This window comes from Neodiprion pinetum, chromosome 3 (assembly GCF_021155775.2).
Source record: "Neodiprion pinetum isolate iyNeoPine1 chromosome 3, iyNeoPine1.2, whole genome shotgun sequence".
Lineage (NCBI taxonomy): Eukaryota > Metazoa > Arthropoda > Insecta > Hymenoptera > Diprionidae > Neodiprion > Neodiprion pinetum.
Genome location: NC_060234.1, coordinates 24,237,539 through 24,254,575, shown reverse-complemented (window position 1 = coordinate 24,254,575; position 17,037 = coordinate 24,237,539). Strand labels below are relative to the sequence as shown.

The window sequence follows — 17,037 nt, the reverse complement described above, 5'->3', positions numbered from 1 at the left end:
CTCCGTGGCTCCTCGTTCATGTTTACAATAAATTATTTCAATTCGTTTTTCGCGCAACCCCAAATTCGGTAGCTGTCAGTCCGCTAATAAAATTTCTCGACTTCCAGGATAAGCGCTCCGTGGTTCCTGGTTCATGTTTACAATAAATTATTTCAATTCGTTTTTCGCGCAACCCCAAATTCGGTAGCTGTCAGTCCGCTAATATATTTATTAGTATTCGAGGTATAACTCGAGGTGGTTGAAGGTGGTCGGAGGTGGACGAGGAGGAGGACGAGGAGGACGAGGATTTGTGCTGGGTGAGTAAAACACTTTTATAATATTTGATGGCAATTGTAATTATATTTCATCTGAAATATTACAAACTTGTCACGTTTACAATAAATTATTTCAATTCATTTTTCGTGCAAGCACATATTCAGTAGCTATGAATAATCTTATACAATTTATTATATTATTAATTAATTAATCAATATTCTTATAATATTTAATGGCAATTGTAATTATATTTCATCTGAAATATTACAAACTTGTCACGTTTACAATAAATTATTTCAATTCATTTTTCGTGCAAGCACATATTCAGTAGCTATGAATAATCTTATACAATTTATTATATTATTAATTAATTAATCAATATTCTTATAATATTTAATGGCAATTGTAATTATATTTCATCTGAAATATTACAAACTTGTCACATTTACAATCAATTATTTCAATTCATTTTTCGTGCAAGCACATATTCAGTAGCTATGAATAATCTTATACAATTTATTATATTATTAATTAATTAATCAATATTCTTATAATATTTAATGGCAATTGTAATTACATTTCATCTGAAATATTACAAACTTGTCACGTTTACAATAAATTATTTCAATTCATTTTTCGTGCAAGCACATATTCAGTAGCTATGAATAATCTTATACAATTTATTATATTATTAATTAATTAATTAATTACATTAATCCTTACACAATATTTTTGATGTGTTCCTATACTAAAAATATTCATTACTATTCCAGGTATTACCCGGGGTGGTCGGAGGTGGACGAGGAGGAGGACGAGCTGGACGAGGAGGAGGACCAGGTGGACGAGGAGGAGGACGAGGTGGACGAGGAGCAGGCGGGGTGGGTCGTGGGAGAGGACCTCTCCTCTCGTCAGAGGAGGGGAGGGGGAGGGGCAGGGAAGGGGGAGAGGTGGGCGGGGAGGGGGAAGGGATGGGAAGGGAAGGGAAGGGAAGGGAAGGGGGGGTGGCGGGGAGGGTGGTGGGGGGAGGGGGGAGGGCGGGAGGGGGGCGAGAGGGAGGCGGGAGGGAGGGAGGGAGGGAGGGAGGGTGGGAGGGAGGGAGGGAGGGCGGGCGGGCGGGAGGGAGAGAGTGGAGGACGGATGTCGATGCGAGCCCGTTAGAGTTAACAGAGCAGTACACCCCCCCCCCCCCTCCCGCGCCCGCCCACCCTCCCTCCTTCCCTCCCTCCCTCCCGCCTCCCTCCCGCCCCCCCCTCCCGCCCTCCCCCCCTCCCCCCTCCCACCCCGCCCCGCTACCCTCCCCGCCACCCCCCCTTCCCTTCCCTTCCCTTCCCATCCCTTCCCCCTCCCCGCCCACCTCTCCCCCTTCCCTGCCCCTCCCCCTCCCCCTCCCCCTCCCCTCCTCTGAGGAGAGGAGAGGTCCTCTCCCACGACCCACCCCGCCTGCTCCTCGTCCACCTCGTCCTCCTCCTCGTCCACCTGGTCCTCCTCCTCGTCCAGCTCGTCCTCCTCCTCGTCCACCTCCGACCACCCCGGGTAATACCTGGAATAGTAATGAATATTTTTAGTATAGGAACACATCAAAAATATTGTGTAAGGATTAATGTAATTAATTAATTAATTAATAATATAATAAATTGTATAAGATTATTCATAGCTACTGAATATGTGCTTGCACGAAAAATGAATTGAAATAATTTATTGTAAACGTGACAAGTTTGTAATATTTCAGATGAAATATAATTACAATTGCCATTAAATATTATAAGAATATTGATTAATTAATTAATAATATAATAAATTGTATAAGATTATTCATAGCTACTGAATATGTGCTTGCACGAAAAATGAATTGAAATAATTTATTGTAAACGTGACAAGTTTGTAATATTTCAGATGAAATATAATTACAATTGCCATCAAATATTATAAAAGTGTTTTACTCACCCAGCACAAATCCTCGTCCTCCTCGTCCTCCTCCTCGTCCACCTCCGACCACCTTCAACCACCTCGAGTTATACCTCGAATACTAATAAATATATTAGCGGACTGACAGCTACCGAATTTGGGGTTGCGCGAAAAACGAATTGAAATAATTTATTGTAAACATGAACCAGGAACCACGGAGCGCTTATCCTGGAAGTCGAGAAATTTTATTAGCGGACTGACAGCTACCGAATTTGGGGTTGCGCGAAAAACGAATTGAAATAATTTATTGTAAACATGAACCAGGAACCACGGAGCGCTTATCCTGGAAGTCGAGAAATTTTATTAGCGGACTGACAGCTACCGAATATGGGCTTGCGCGAAAAACGAATTGAAATAATTTATTGCAAACATGAACCAGGAACCACGGAGCGCTTATCCTGGAAGTCGAGAAATTTTATTAGCGGACTGACAGCTACCGAATTTGGGGTTGCGCGAAAAACGAATTGAAATAATTTATTGCAAACATGAACCAGGAACCACGGAGCGCTTATCCTGGAAGTCGAGAAATTTTATTAGCGGACTGACAGCTAACGAATTTGGGGTTGCGCGAAAAACGAATTGAAATAATTTATCGTAAACATGAACGAGGAGCCACGGAGCGCTTATCCTGGAAGTCGAGAAATTTTATTAGCGGACTGACAGCTACCGAATTTGGGGTTGCGCGAAAAACGAATTGAAATAATTTATTGCAAACATGAACCAGGAACCACGGAGCGCTTATCCTGGAAGTCGAGAAATTTTATTAGCGGACTGACAGGTACCGAATTTGGGGTTGCGCGAAAAACGAATTGAAATAATTTATTGTAAACATGAACCAGGAACCACGGAGCGCTTATCCTGGAAGTCGAGAAATTTTATTAGCGGACTGACAGCTACCGAATTTGGGGTTGCGCGAAAAACGAATTGAAATAATTTATTGTAAACATGAACCAGGAACCACGGAGCGCTTATCCTGGAAGTCGAGAAATTTTATTAGCGGACTGACAGGTACCGAATTTGGGGTTGCGCGAAAAACGAATTGAAATAATTTATTGTAAACATGAACCAGGAACCACGGAGCGCTTATCCTGGAAGTCGAGAAATTTTATTAGCGGACTGACAGGTACCGAATTTGGGGTTGCGCGAAAAACGAATTGAAATAATTTATTGTAAACATGAACCAGGAACCACGGAGCGCTTATCCTGGAAGTCGAGTTTCACCGCGTAGCGGACCCGAAGCGCGGGATCCGGGAGGTTGAGAACCCGGTACTCGAAATACGTAGCGGACCCGAAGCGCGGGATCCGGGAGGTTGAGAACCCGGTACTCGAAATTTGCGGAGCGCGACTCTCATCCGTCCGCTCTACTGCGCGGTTGTTTCCAGACTGAGGAATTCGGCTAGCTGATTCTAAGTTGGTGACGTCACTTTCTGAACATCCGACATCCAAACTTTGGTTTCGACCTCTAATACTATGTATGATGATGTATGATGTATGATGTATGATGTATGATGTATGATGTATGATGACCTGAGTTTTCGACATTTTTCAGCAGGTGCTTTTTTGCTCGCGATTTCTCTCCTCTTGGTCCCACGCTCTTTTGCTGCGTTTTCTGAGTTCCTGAGGGTCCAATTAGTCAGGTAAGGGTCGTTTAAATCGAATCTGAGACCAAAGATTTTCGGCTCGAAAAATGAAGAAAAAGTAAGGCTAACCCCTTTGCATTTGTGGCGAAAATTTTCGCGATTCTGAAAAGTGCTGGAATAAATTCTTTCATGCACTATTCCGACGTAATTTTGCGAGAGAAATCGATTGGGCACAGTCCTAATACGCTGCGATCGACGCATCAAAAGTTACAGCCAAAAAACGAGAACCTGAGTTTTCGACATTTTTCAGCAGGTGCTTTTTTGCTCGCCAATTCTCTCCTCTTGGTCCCACGCTCTTTTGCTGCGTTTTCTGAGTTCCTGAGGGTCCAATTAGTCAGGTAAGGGTCGTTTAAATCGAATCTGAGACCAAAAATTTTCGGCTCGAAAAATGAAGAAAAATTAAGGCTAACCCCTTTGCATTTGTTACGTGGGGGTGAGAATGTACCGAGCGGTGGTAGTTAATGATTAATTGAATAATCAAACTTCCACGTAGCGACAATGAATAAAAATCAAATCCAAAAAAGACCTACCTTCCGATAAGCTGGTCATTTGTAGGATCGTGTTGCTATAGTCCTGTACAGGTCTGTGAGGTTTGTTCAAATGATTGAGGCTAATTTATAATAACAAAAGTGGGAAAAGGTTGTCGTTCAAAATAAATGGTTCGAACTGATTTAACTGGTAAAAGATAAAGTTTATTTGGTACGATATGGTAATTGAAATGTCTGGTAACAGTGATTGTTGATAATGACGTAACAATGTATAAAGTGTTTGAATTTATATAAAAATCCACGCCGACGGACGAATTTATATTCAAATGCAGGGAAGCTGCAGAATCGCTAAATTTGACCGTTTGCGTGTTTGAGCAAATCGTGTGTTATTCTATTCTAATGATATTATTATTAGATACCAAGAACATCTATCCTGAACGATACTTATAACTAGCGGGTCGTGATTATTGTATTGTATCTCTCTTTTTAGATTATCTTAAATTAATTATATTTCCTGTTGTTATTTCTTGTTGGTTAAATCTTGGAAACAATACGTATGACTTAATTGGGGTAGTGAAGATAGCCACCAACTCTAGTCTCACTTTTGACTAGATATTATGATAGTAAATTTTGATTAGACAGGTGAAAACATTAGAATTCGTTCAATGTTGAAGATTAGCACTCGGATTGACTTATCTTTAGATGTAATACGGCGAGATTGAGAGCCGTTGGATCGTGTTGGTCTGCGTCAGTAGAATTTCCGGATGAGGGCCTCACCTCGAGATCGGAAGGGTTGATGAGTCCGAACGTTGTTAACGTTGAGCACTTAGTCTTTGTAAATTTAGAATCATACTCTACTATCGAAAGCTATGGTTGAAAATGTCAATTTGATTCACTCGCGGTTTTGATATATATTGAAAGGTGATTCTAACAATTATTATTTCAAGATGATAATGTAACTGGTTATTATTATAAACACTTAACATTACCAGATCTGGATTGAATCTGGGCAGAATTTGGTTATTTTTGATGGAAACCGAATATCATAAAAATGTCTATTCTCGAAATAAATAGATTTAGTAAAGAACAGGAAAGATGGAACGTAGAAGATAGTGAGTCTCTTCAAATCACAGGATAATATGATTGCTCGAATTTGACGGATTAGCAAGAGGCTTTAGGCCGGTCACAACTAATATTTTCGCGACCTAACAGACGAAAGACGCGGCTTTTTGGGCTTGAGGGTCCAAGGAGCTGCAGTTGTAATAAGTTACAACGGTAATTAGCCAATGAGGTGCGAAGGCGACCCCCTGGTGCCCGAATCCACATGGTCAGCGTTACTTCACGCTCTTCGACGGTGTTCCGACGATTCCCAATCTTGTCGGTGACACATGAAAAATATGAACAAGCGATATTTACATACAATGTTCACACATTCATTCATACATCCTGATAAGTAATCTGTTTTAATTTAGTCCACAATGGATGAATGGTTTATGCTAAATATCAATGATAATTTTGCCTTAAAAAGAGAGGTATTATTAGGCTGAGCTCCGCTGTTACTAGCTCAGCAGTCTCCTATCTCAATTCTTGGTACCAGTTATAAGAAACAATTTCGAACCTAATACTAGGGATCATTGTTGGTCTCTACTTGACTTTTGCCAGGAGGGGTGGAACTCTCCGTTATTAGGGTATGAGATTTTGATGAAATAATATTTGTGCATTGAAGAAATTAAAGAAATGAAATGAAATGGAATTTTGAAAAAGGTACGCCAAGGCGGTACCCTACCCTACCCTACCCTACCGCACCCTACCCCACTCTACCCTACCCGACCCTACCCTACCCTACCCTACTACTCCTATTCCTATTCCTATTCCTACTACTTCTATTCCTACTTCTACTCCTATTTATACTTCTTCTATTCCTATTTCTACACCTACTCCTTCTAATCTTACTCCAACTCCTACTACTTCTACTTCTAGTCCTATTCCTACTCCAACTCCTACGGCTACTCCTATTTCTACACCTACTACTGATCCTACTTCTATTTCAACACCTACTTCTGATTCCACACCTACTCCTGATTCTGCTCCTACTCCTGATCCTACACCTGATTCTAGTCCTAATCCTACTTCTACTCCTACTCGTACTCTATTCAATACTTTAGAATGTTATACTCACAGTGCACAAATCCTCGTCATCCTCGTCCACCTTGTTCTCCTCGTCTTCCTCGTTCTCCTCCTCGTCCACCTCTTGCCCCTGAAGTCGAGTTTCACCAAGTAGTGGACCTGGAGCGCAGGAACCACGCAGCGCTTGTCCTGGAAGTCGAGTTTTACCAAGTAGTAGACCTTGAGCGCAGAAACTACGGAGCGCTTGTGCTGGAAGTCGAGTTGCACCAGGAAGCGGACCTGGAGCGCAGGATCCAGCAGGTAGAGAACCCGGCATTCGAAATCTGCGTGCCGCGATTTCCACACGTCCGCTCTACTACGCGGTTGTTTCCAAACTGAGGAACTCGGCTAGCTGATTACTATAGATCGATGACGTCAAGAGAGAAAAAATTCTGGGTGACGTCACTTTCTGAATATTTGAACATCCAAACATCCAAACTCTGGTTTCGAACTTTAATACTATGCATGATGCATGATGTATGATGTATGATGTATGATGTATGATATGACAAGATGTATAATGATTCTAGTTTTCACATTACAGACGAGAAATACACAAGATGTTCGGAAATGGTAGGAGGTCGTAGGAGGTGTTCGGAGGTGGTAGGAGGTGTTTGAAGGCGGTAGAAGTTGGTCGGAGGTGTTTATCGGCGGCTGGAGGGGGTGGGAAGTCTTTGAAGGTGGTTGGTGGTGATCCGTGGTGGTCGAGGAGGACGATGATGACGAGATTTACGCGGGGCGGAGAGAGGTGGAGGACGGAGACGAAGTGGCCGCGTCTTCTCACGGGGATGATCCAGCTGATCGACATTTCTAAGTAGCAGTCGACAAGTAGTCATACGTACTCTCTTTGCACCGACTCAATCTCAAGCTTCCATACCGTCACTGCTTTGGCTGCTACGAATGTCGGTGTGAGTCCGTTAGGTAGAGTCGACAGAGCAGAAACCTCCTACGCTCCCAAGCCCACCTGGACCCACTTGCCCGCCGAAAACTGGTCACAAAAATCTGCCCAGAGTTGACCGTCTTTATATTTTATAGTCAACGCTGTAGACTAAACGCAGCTGCTGAAGTGAGAAAATGAGAGGCATTATCACATAATTTGTATAGAATTGCACTCACATTTTGTTTCGAACCGAAACAAGTTAGCCGGAAAACTGAGGCGTTTGTGCGTTTTACTGTACATACGTACAACCTAACCTAAATCCAACTTAATCTAATCTAACTTAACCTGAGCTATTTCAACACTTCGACGAACTGTGTTTATTACTTAGACTGTTATTTATGATAACTTGGAGGAAGGAAAAGATTGCGAATATCAAGGAATAGTGACTGGAATTTTTGTCAAATTACCCTGCTTAACTTGAAGATATCGTATGTCCAGATACCCAAAGTGAAGAGACCTCAAAAAATGAATCAATTTGAGGAACCAATGGATGTAGATACGAGCGTATCTTTGACTGAGATTGATAAATCTATTGACTCAAAATCATTTATAAGTGACTTGAGCGATACCAAACTCAGTACTGAAGATAATGTTTCAACTCAGGTAATCCGTATCATTTAGATTGGTGTGCTGTTACTTTTCACAGCACAGAGTAAACTTATATGGGTCACTCCAAGCATTACTACACTTCAAGTATTAGTGTCCTGAATTTTTTCTTAAGGTTATAACAAGTACAGTCTCTGCTCTACTGTTCCTAAAGCTTTTGTAAATTATCATATTTTATTTGATTCAAAACCCGAACACATATAAGATAAGAACCATGCTGTTGGTACTCGACATCCTGAAGACATTCTTGCATGATCTGTATGTAACGCATATACGGGCACTTTTATTTATCATCATAGGAATACATGTTCGGATTGACTGTTATGAGTTTACTATGTACTGCGAGCAAATGCAGCAAAACGTCTAGTTTACAATTCAGCTAATAAAAATTTATTCACGCATAGACCATGTAAACGTCACATAAACTATTGCCAGTAAATTGGAAAAACTGTATCAAAAGTCAGCAAACCAGGCAAAATCTTTGCTGATGCTTGTACACACAAATGAAACAACCATATTACATAATAGAAATGAATCCGAGCAAATTCTAATAACAGAAGTTAAAATATGAATCATGCAAAAGGTTTTACAACCCAAAGTTCAACATGATCAAACTCAGGCATTTTGATCCAAATTGAATGGTCTCAAGCTCATTTTGCCTACTGTCCAGATATCCACAAATTGTCTTATAAACTTATATATAAACATTCTAAAAGTCTCGCGCAATAATATGTATGTATATATATGTATATAATAATAGTATGCTTCAATGAGCATACGTAATTGTTGACGAACATCTGTTTTACTGTACTTATATAAATTAAGTTTTATTCATTCTGGAGTTGCTTATTTGTTAAATTTTTTCGCAAAAGAAACACCAGAATTTGATCATGTTGAAAATTCTAATTATCTTAGCTTGTGTTACTCGGATTTGCTCAGATTCATTTCTATAGCGCAGTAAGGACGTTTATTTCTATCCACTACCTTTGGTGCAAATAACATAGCTATAGTTTTTTAATAATATATCAAGTTCTGAACCTACTGTGTTTACCTTTCTGTTTATGTTGTGCGATATCATCAACTTGAGCGATATGCAGAATTATTAATATAAGGATACTAAATTTTTATTCTAATTCGTCAGCAGAGTTTGTACGCTTTTTGGACTCTGAAATTCCTTGACTTTTCCAGGTATTCCAGCTTGAAAATAGAATTTTCCCAGTATCCTTTCAAGAAATATGCATATGAAATATAATTCAATATTACCTAGTAAATAACTTACTATCTGATTATCAATTGACAAACATCAGCCTTAGATTATCCGTAAAAAAATAAAAATGAAAGAAGGTTTGGTATTAACTAATATACATAGAATGTATGAAGTGGTACGGCGAAACTAAATTTTAAGTGCATTTTTTTTTTCTTAAAATTGATAGTATTTTGTATAAGAACAAATTTATTTCTTCGACAGACTCCAAATTCCAGCTTTATATTCAAAATTCCCTGACTTTTCCCTGCTTCAAGAAATACCCTAAGTTTTCCCAGTTTTCCAGGTTTTCCCTGTGCGTACGAACCCTGGTCGTTGACCACCGCAATGCATTTGAACACTTTGTATGCATCAATAGGAAATGCTACCATGCTGGAAAATCATAAAACAATCTCACTGTTATCAAGTATAAAAAATGTTTAAAAAATGCCTATTTAGCCGTGTAATGAGTTACTTACGCCTTATAATAAATGCCGGATCCTTTTCACGAAAATTTATCTATCTTCTTCAAATAAACAAGTTGAAAAAAATCAGAAAAACATTAAATCTGCATACAATTCTCCTGGTTACTTGTTATTTCACCTAAAATATAACAAGGCTGAAGTTAGTAACGTTAACGTAAGGAAACATCAGGGAAAATATCATTATTGCTCCATTTTGCAATGACTTTCAAGGAGTTGGTTATTTTTTTAATAAGAGTATATTTTGTTTTTCATGGTTTACTAAATTTCAGACATTCCTAATGGTGCGAAATATCGATTTTTCTTAAACCTGCAATGTCACAGTAATGTTACTAACTTCATCCTCACAAAATGTGAAATACCGACTTTGTTATTCCCACATTATTAAATTGATTGCCCTATCCATCTTACTTACAGCAAATTATTGCAATTGATTAATTGGCATGATTTTTATCGTACATTATCTTTTGGGAGTATATCATTATTAATATCTAATGTACTGGACCTGACTTTTCAAAGTGGTTACAAGATGTTCTTAAATGTACATAAATTTTATTTTAACCTAATGAAATTCAAAAAATATTTATGATCAAGTTCAGATTGAAAACGGTCATTTAATTTTGATGATCTAAACATCGATTAGAAGTCAATTTTACGTTTACGCAAGAGTTGCTTGTTTTATTTTTTTTCCATACATTGCATATAATTTTTGTTTTAGGCGGTATTGTCTTACATGAAAATTATGCATTAAACAAATCATATGATGGTACTATTGTAGGAAACACCGCCTGACGAACAAGACGGTGTGATCACAAGTGAAGATACATTCAGTACAGAGGAAAAAATAAAACTGGAGAAACGTGCTAAACGGTTTGGGCTTACTGAGGACATTAAAAACTCATCTGAATTTCAAGAACCAGAACTGTATAATAGGTAATACTTGAACCTTTGTCATGTTACTATCTGTTACTATTCTATTATCATTACTTAAGCTTGTTCAACAGTGCTGTATGTTATTTAAAAAGATATACGAGTAGACGGCTGAAAGAGTGGGTAAACTTTGGTAATTTATATCTTGACAACCATTTATTTAACTCGATTTGAACTGTACTTATATTATTAGAATCAATTTACAGGAAGCATTGTTATTGATAATAACATCAGCCACTTTGCTCAGTTGTACGTCATGCATTACTCGGGATATCTTAAAAACAGCTAAACCAATTTACTACAAATTTGGAGACAATTCTTGGATAGTTCATCCTTAGTTCATATGTGCCACCTTGTGTTTTTTCTTTTCAATAATATGCCGACCGTTTTAAATTGATTGCTTTATTGTTTCGACAAAAAAAATATGATGATTTCATAAACAATGGTATTGCGGTAAAGCGGATGCACTACCCGAGACAACTCTCACCAAATTTGAAGTAAATAATCAGTTCAGCCATTTGGGAGATATCGTAGACAATGCACACCATGTCACCGAGCAAAATGGTAGCATTATTCTCACCAAGAATGCTACTTATTATTGATTGTAATAGAAAGAAGATGTAAATAAAGTTTGACATACTTACTTCTGATTAAAATATACTCCAATGGAATTGAATAACAGGTTGTTGAGTTGGAAATACCCAAATTTCACCCGCTTTTCTTAAAACCATCCATTCTGTAGTCCTTGGAAATATTAATTGCTTGTAAAACGAGCGCGGTATTGAAATCAGTTGTTCAAATGGACACATTCTGAATTTCACAACATTCACTTACGTACACTGTGAGCATTTTTAACTGGCTGTACCCGGTGGTGCGCTCTGAGGTTGAAAACTGGGGAAATCGCATCCAGTGCATATGAAATGGAGCCAGTTAAAAATGCTATCATGACATACAATTTGGTTTATGTTGTCAAGTGTATCATATTTTTGGAAAATTGGAACAAATAGTTGAAAACATGTGGGCGTAAATTCCCAGTCTTTGCTATTCCCTTTATTAAGGTCTCCATACCATGATTTCTAGCCTTGGTATAACAGAAGAAAATGATACTGTAAAAAATCTTAGACTAAACGTATTGCACATGCGGGGAACCGAAGAAATGAGCACTACAGATGTGTTCAAATACTTTGAAGATTTTGCTCCAGCGTCAATAGAATGGATCAATGATGTATCTTGTAAGTACTATTGCTGCATTTTTCTTTTGTATTTCGCAATTATGAAAAACAAAAAGACGTTATGAGAAGTTTTGAAATGTGTTGGAGTTAATTCTCTTTCATTCGCGATTTCTATGATTTTTAGGCAATGTCGTATGGCTAGATAACTTGACTGCTGCGAGAGCGTTATTACGACTTTCGAAAAAAATCACAGGCCTGGGTGAAACGATTAAGGCTGAAAAAAATTCAGCTTCGAATACACCAAGTCGTGATGATGATACTAATGTTGCAAATGAAGAATGCGTCATAGAAATGTCTGAGGATGATATCGGTGATGGAATGGAAGGCAAAAAAACGGAACATTCGATACACAGCAAAGATATAAATTGTCCACTACCGCCTGGACTTTGGAGAAAAGGTATCGACTGTCCGAAATCTAAATGTATTCTTTTACGTTTTGCCACACGAGCGGATAAAAAACAACCGAAAGCCGAAAAAATGAGTGACTATTACAAGAAGTATGGAAATCCTAACTTTGGAGGTAAGATTCAACATTTTTTTATTTATATGTCAATATCTACCATTCGAACACTTGTCACCATTATTTGAAATTTTTACCGTCAGATTGAATTTTTCTGTAATAAATTAAAAATCTCTAAATAAACCTTGATCCTCATAGTCTAGATGTTCACTTGTATTGTGTTATCCTGCGCACAAATCTTTCTCATATTCGCAGATTTGCGTTTGATTTTGCTTCAAAAAAATTAATTCACATAATCTTAATCTGCGGTATCAAATCTCTTGTTCGCCATTTTGAGTGTCTACTGTTTCCTGACTCTCCAGAACTATTCAATGCAATTTCTAGCATATGAGACACCACTCACCTCCATAAGTGAGCTAGAAAATTTTGTTCATTTGTGCGACCCCAACAAACTTCAACTAAAGATAGATGAATGTTTTAGCACAACATATAATAAGTTGTAATACATAGTTTTCGTCTCCATTATACCATAAATATAAGTATAAAACGGACCTATTCCACAAAGAACCTCAACATTATTTTCGACTCTTATAAAGTTGACCTACAGTGGTCACATCAATCACGTATTAAATTATTTATTTTTCGTGCTCTACATATATCTATTTATACTCTCGCGGTCAATTTTATAAAATGATTGATTATGCGCAAGACAGTGATTCAAATTGTTTCAGAAAAGATTTTAATAATTGGATGCTGAGTTTTTTTTCAGGTATTAAAGGAATTTTAACTGAATCGCGTAAACGTATGTATAAAGAACTAAAACATGGAAGAAAACTACCGAAACGGGAAAGCTCCGTCAGTAAAGAAGCAGATAAAAACAATTCGAAAAATCCTTGGGGATCTTTGTCTCAAACGTGGGGTATCAACGATTTTACCGAAGAAGATTGTATTGCTAAAAATATAACTAAAGATCAGAGCAACAACGTAAAAGAACGACTAGGGTTGAAACCAATATCGAAAGCGGTACATCATCATTCGGAAGAATCAGAAAGCAGTTCTCAGGGTGAGAGCGATGAGGAATGGTTTAAACGAAGTAAAGTAATGAGAATGCGAATGCATGCCGATGACGAAGAGGAAAAAGTTCAAAAACGTCGACTGCAGTTGAAACATCAGGTATAAATTATATTCTGCATCTCAACTATATAAAACCGTACTACTGAATAATGAGTTTGGTGCTAGTTTAACAAAGATAAGACATAGCTATATTTGGGGTTAATGTAATTATAAATTCTATAGAATAGAGACCCTTAAATTCAACATCAGGGAAAAGTTTGCAAAAAATGCTTTATCTCGCAACCTATAAAAAATAAATGCTGAAGAGCATTCTCAACTCTCATGGCCTCTCAATACATAACATGTACATGTATTGCAGGCAGCAAGAATTTCGGCATCCAGAACTGATGACCTACGATCCAGATTGTGCAATTCTCGAAATCAACCTGATCTTTTCCGTGGCGCAATTCAGGTTGTAGTTACCAATAACCAAATTGTACCAGATTCTTTGAAGAAAAGTAGATCTGAGGTGAGGGAAGATGAATCTAGTGCAAGGTTTTAGTATTTAGTATTTAGATATTATTTAAAAGTGAATAAGTTGTGCCACATGCCGATCAGTCTGCAATGAATGCATATCTTCTATTTCCACAATCACTGATTGAAGATCGCTAAGAAGTTGTGATACAAAATATTTGTGCCAAAACCGATTCACCTTGCATTATAAATACAAATGGGAGTCGATACATGTAGGAGAATAATGTTACCTCTGCACCCTCTATAGCCTTTTATGTATTTCAAAATAATATCCTTTATCAGTGCGATAACATTACTTTAACACTTGTTGACGGAAGTGAGAATGTATGCAAGTAAAATATCCAAGACTGGTTTAAATATTTTGCAATTAAGATTAATTGATTCATATTTATGGAGAGAAACATATACTTTGTTTTTCTTACGCACAAAATTGATCTATTTGAAGGATGAATGCATAGAAGAGGTACAGGAAGAGGAAGAGGAAGAAGGTGAAATTGTTGATACACCTGAGGAAGCAGTTGATGTACAAGATGAAAGTCTTAACGACACAGATGATGACCAAGAAAGTGACGAATCAGAAAGAAGCGAAAAGGAAGTTCAGGGTCCTCGTGGAAGTGTGATTAAAGTGGTTCAACACAAACCTCGTGTCGCCTCTACTGTTTGGGCAAGGCTAAATAATAAGAAAACTGAATGCGATGACGAACCCAAGCAAAGGTTAGTTGACATCTGTAATTAATTCATAGTTAATAAGGGCGATGCATTTGAAGAACCATTTTTCTTAATTCTGCAAAAGTACAACTCTGTATCTCGATTAGAAATTATATCTGTAAATACGGTTTTTCTCATTTCTATAACATTGTTTTTTGCGGCTTATCATTTTCTTTTCAAGTCTCGTAGACATTAACAAAATCTGAAAATTATATGTACCCAAGGTATGCTGTAAGTATTATTTGTAAGAACTTTGAGAGGCCCCTTATGCAACATTTCATAGCTGCAAAACAATGAACATCAAGGCTCTGGAAGTCGTAATTTATAGTAGACTATAACATATTTTGATGTTTTAAGAAAAATGGGACCTGTCATGGTTTAATTTTGGCCTTTTAGTTGGATACCCGTGAAATAATCCAATGAAATGATTTTAGTAATGTTTATAAAAAATATGTATGCAAAACAGCAATTTATCACAGTAGTAATAAACGTTTTTGAGCATTGTGGTATGAATTAATTTCCTCTGTTCAAGACGTCCAACAACAGGGGACTTGAGAGACACATTGCGAGGTGATTTACGCTCGAGGCTCGGAAAACAAACAAGGGGACGATCCCCTCTTAGAATAGAAGTGAAAAATGACAAATATGCCAGCGACACTGATTCTGAGTGACTGATTATCCAATGAATGGTAAAGTTGTGACTAGCTATTAGTTAGGTTTTATAAAATTGATAAAAAATTGGCGTCGTAGAGGGAATTATGATTAACATTAAGTACATGCATGCGTACAGGTTTATGGGCAAATCTATCATACCTTTTAATTTTCACTATTTGAAACATATCGAAAAATAATGTAGGACAAAGTTTTATGCAGAGCTCATAGTACTTCAGAAATATTCCAGTATACTGAAAACTGGCTACAAGACAACAAATATTGAAGTAGGTGTTTCAATTAGCACTGCGTGACATAACAAAATTTATGAAGCAGCTTGTACCTGCTAACAATCAAATTTATGAACACAGAAATGACAATCAGTTTATCAATGTTATTCTACTCATTGATCTTTATACAGATGTAGAGTTCCCCTTCTTTCTCTATGTCTTTGTATGCATAAATTGACCTGTCAAGCGTCGTTCCCAACTAGAAAGTGCATGCTCTTATGCGTCTTGTAGTCGAAAAGAAATTGCTCGACAATAAACATTTGTCATACTTACATAAATTCGGACTTGGATTTTGGGTGTTTGGTAAAATTTTGATCAATCTAGCTCGATCAAGGACTCAATTTGTTACTAATACTGAGTTTTGATAAAAAGCTTACAGGTGTGAATGCATTTTGGCAATATCAATAGTTTTCTGGTATCCAGATTAACTATTGACTTGGTACTAGGTAATATTTTTCGGCTATGACATTGTTAATATGGTATAGTAAGTAGTATTATATCTGTAAAACTACTTGCGTACCTGTAGCCTCAGAGTTAGACAGGTTTGTAGATGATTTTCACAGTGTTATTGCTGATTCGAAATTATGAGACGCTATAAATTGAACTCCATCAATTTGAGTACCCTTGAAAGTTGAAAGTTTTGGAGATTTGCCGATATGCTGTTCGTGTAGTTAATAACTACAAAGAATAAGAAACAAACACGTTAGTATTCTGAACTGTAAAGTATATTTCCTTTATAATGGATCGTAACACTCCAGGATTTGTCAAACACTACCTGATACTCTTAGTCGACTTCCTGTATGTCATGATCATAAATAAAAAAAATAAAGTTATTCTAGAGTTAATCTTTCTACGTCGAATTTACTTTTTTCAGAACAAATGACTTGTTAAGGCGATGTTTGTTGGTTAGAGAGAGTTAACTATCGAAATAAAATGTTACTCATTTGTTTCAATTAAAAATACTTGAGCTGAAACAATTGTTCTAACTGAATATAATATACTTGGTAAATTCAACGAATCCCTTTTCTGTGTTTATTTACTTGTTGTCAACAGTTGACAATTTAATAAATATTTTCGTAAGGTTTCATTGCTATTAGTGATTAAAACAAACAGCCAGGCAGGTTCATTTATAGAAATATTTATTGAATGCTCGTCGACGGCTGTAATAGGCAAATTCATTTTATAAATCTTGTATGAAAATCACACAGTATACATAAACATCACAGTATATTATCGGGAAATTTGTAAGGAAAATAAAGATCTAACAACGTGTACACTTACAATTAGTGAAGTTGAAATAATGTCACTCTACAATAACCGTGTTGCATCTAGAGCGGAATTTCGTCACTAGACTTTTACGAAACGAAACTTAAATTCGTTTTTTCAGCGGGCCG

The 17,037-nt window shown here is 37.4% G+C and overlaps 2 protein-coding genes across 7 annotated transcripts; one reads left to right on the top strand and one right to left on the bottom strand.

The window, feature by feature from the left end:
- The first annotated feature begins 3,612 nt into the window (after positions 1-3,612).
- LOC124215003 (nuclear cap-binding protein subunit 3) lies at positions 3,613-16,488 on the top strand. 4 transcript variants are annotated; one of them, XM_069134782.1, is made up of 11 exons: positions 3,613-3,692; positions 3,770-3,857; positions 4,114-4,198; positions 7,059-8,057; positions 10,564-10,718; positions 11,796-11,947; positions 12,072-12,467; positions 13,177-13,580; positions 13,840-13,989; positions 14,440-14,708; positions 15,235-16,488. In XM_069134782.1, the coding sequence occupies exons 4-11, from the start codon at positions 7,920-7,922 to the stop codon at positions 15,371-15,373; spliced, it is 1,803 nt and encodes a 600-aa protein (XP_068990883.1). In that variant the 5' UTR covers positions 3,613-3,692; positions 3,770-3,857; positions 4,114-4,198; positions 7,059-7,919; the 3' UTR covers positions 15,374-16,488. The 4 variants fall into 4 exon arrangements, with proteins under 4 accessions (XP_068990883.1, XP_068990882.1, XP_068990884.1 ...); XM_069134781.1 differs by having other exon boundaries at positions 4,111-4,198; XM_069134783.1 differs by having other exon boundaries at positions 3,615-3,692; positions 4,111-4,198; positions 7,059-7,422.
- LOC138190710 (uncharacterized) lies at positions 4,541-7,635 on the bottom strand. Of its 3 annotated transcripts, none has more exons than XR_011176780.1 (3): positions 7,357-7,635; positions 6,528-6,664; positions 4,541-5,722 (listed from the first exon to the last, which is right to left on the bottom strand). XR_011176780.1 is itself a non-coding variant. In XM_069134784.1 (3 exons), exons 2-3 carry the CDS (start codon positions 6,789-6,791, stop codon positions 5,510-5,512), a joined length of 477 nt encoding a protein of 158 aa, XP_068990885.1. In that variant the 5' UTR covers positions 6,792-6,873; positions 7,357-7,625; the 3' UTR covers positions 4,541-5,509. The 3 variants fall into 3 exon arrangements, 2 of the variants coding, with proteins under 2 accessions (XP_068990885.1, XP_068990886.1); XM_069134784.1 differs by having other exon boundaries at positions 6,528-6,873; positions 7,357-7,625; XM_069134785.1 differs by having other exon boundaries at positions 6,528-6,849; positions 7,357-7,625.
- Positions 16,489-17,037: the final 549 nt, after the last annotated feature.

Coding starts and splice junctions, on each gene's coding strand:
- LOC138190710 (XM_069134784.1), bottom strand. CDS start 6,791: ATGCCGGGTTCTCTACCTGCTGGATCCTGCGCTCCAGGTCCGCTTCCT. Junction 5,723..6,527: donor ATGACGAGGATTTGTGCACT/GTGAGTATAACA, acceptor GTCACCGACAAG/ATTGGGAATCGTCGGAACAC.
- LOC124215003 (XM_069134782.1), top strand. CDS start 7,920: ATGAATCAATTTGAGGAACCAATGGATGTAGATACGAGCGTATCTTTG. Junction 11,948..12,071: donor ATGGATCAATGATGTATCTT/GTAAGTACTATT, acceptor TATGATTTTTAG/GCAATGTCGTATGGCTAGAT. Junction 13,581..13,839: donor GACTGCAGTTGAAACATCAG/GTATAAATTATA, acceptor CATGTATTGCAG/GCAGCAAGAATTTCGGCATC.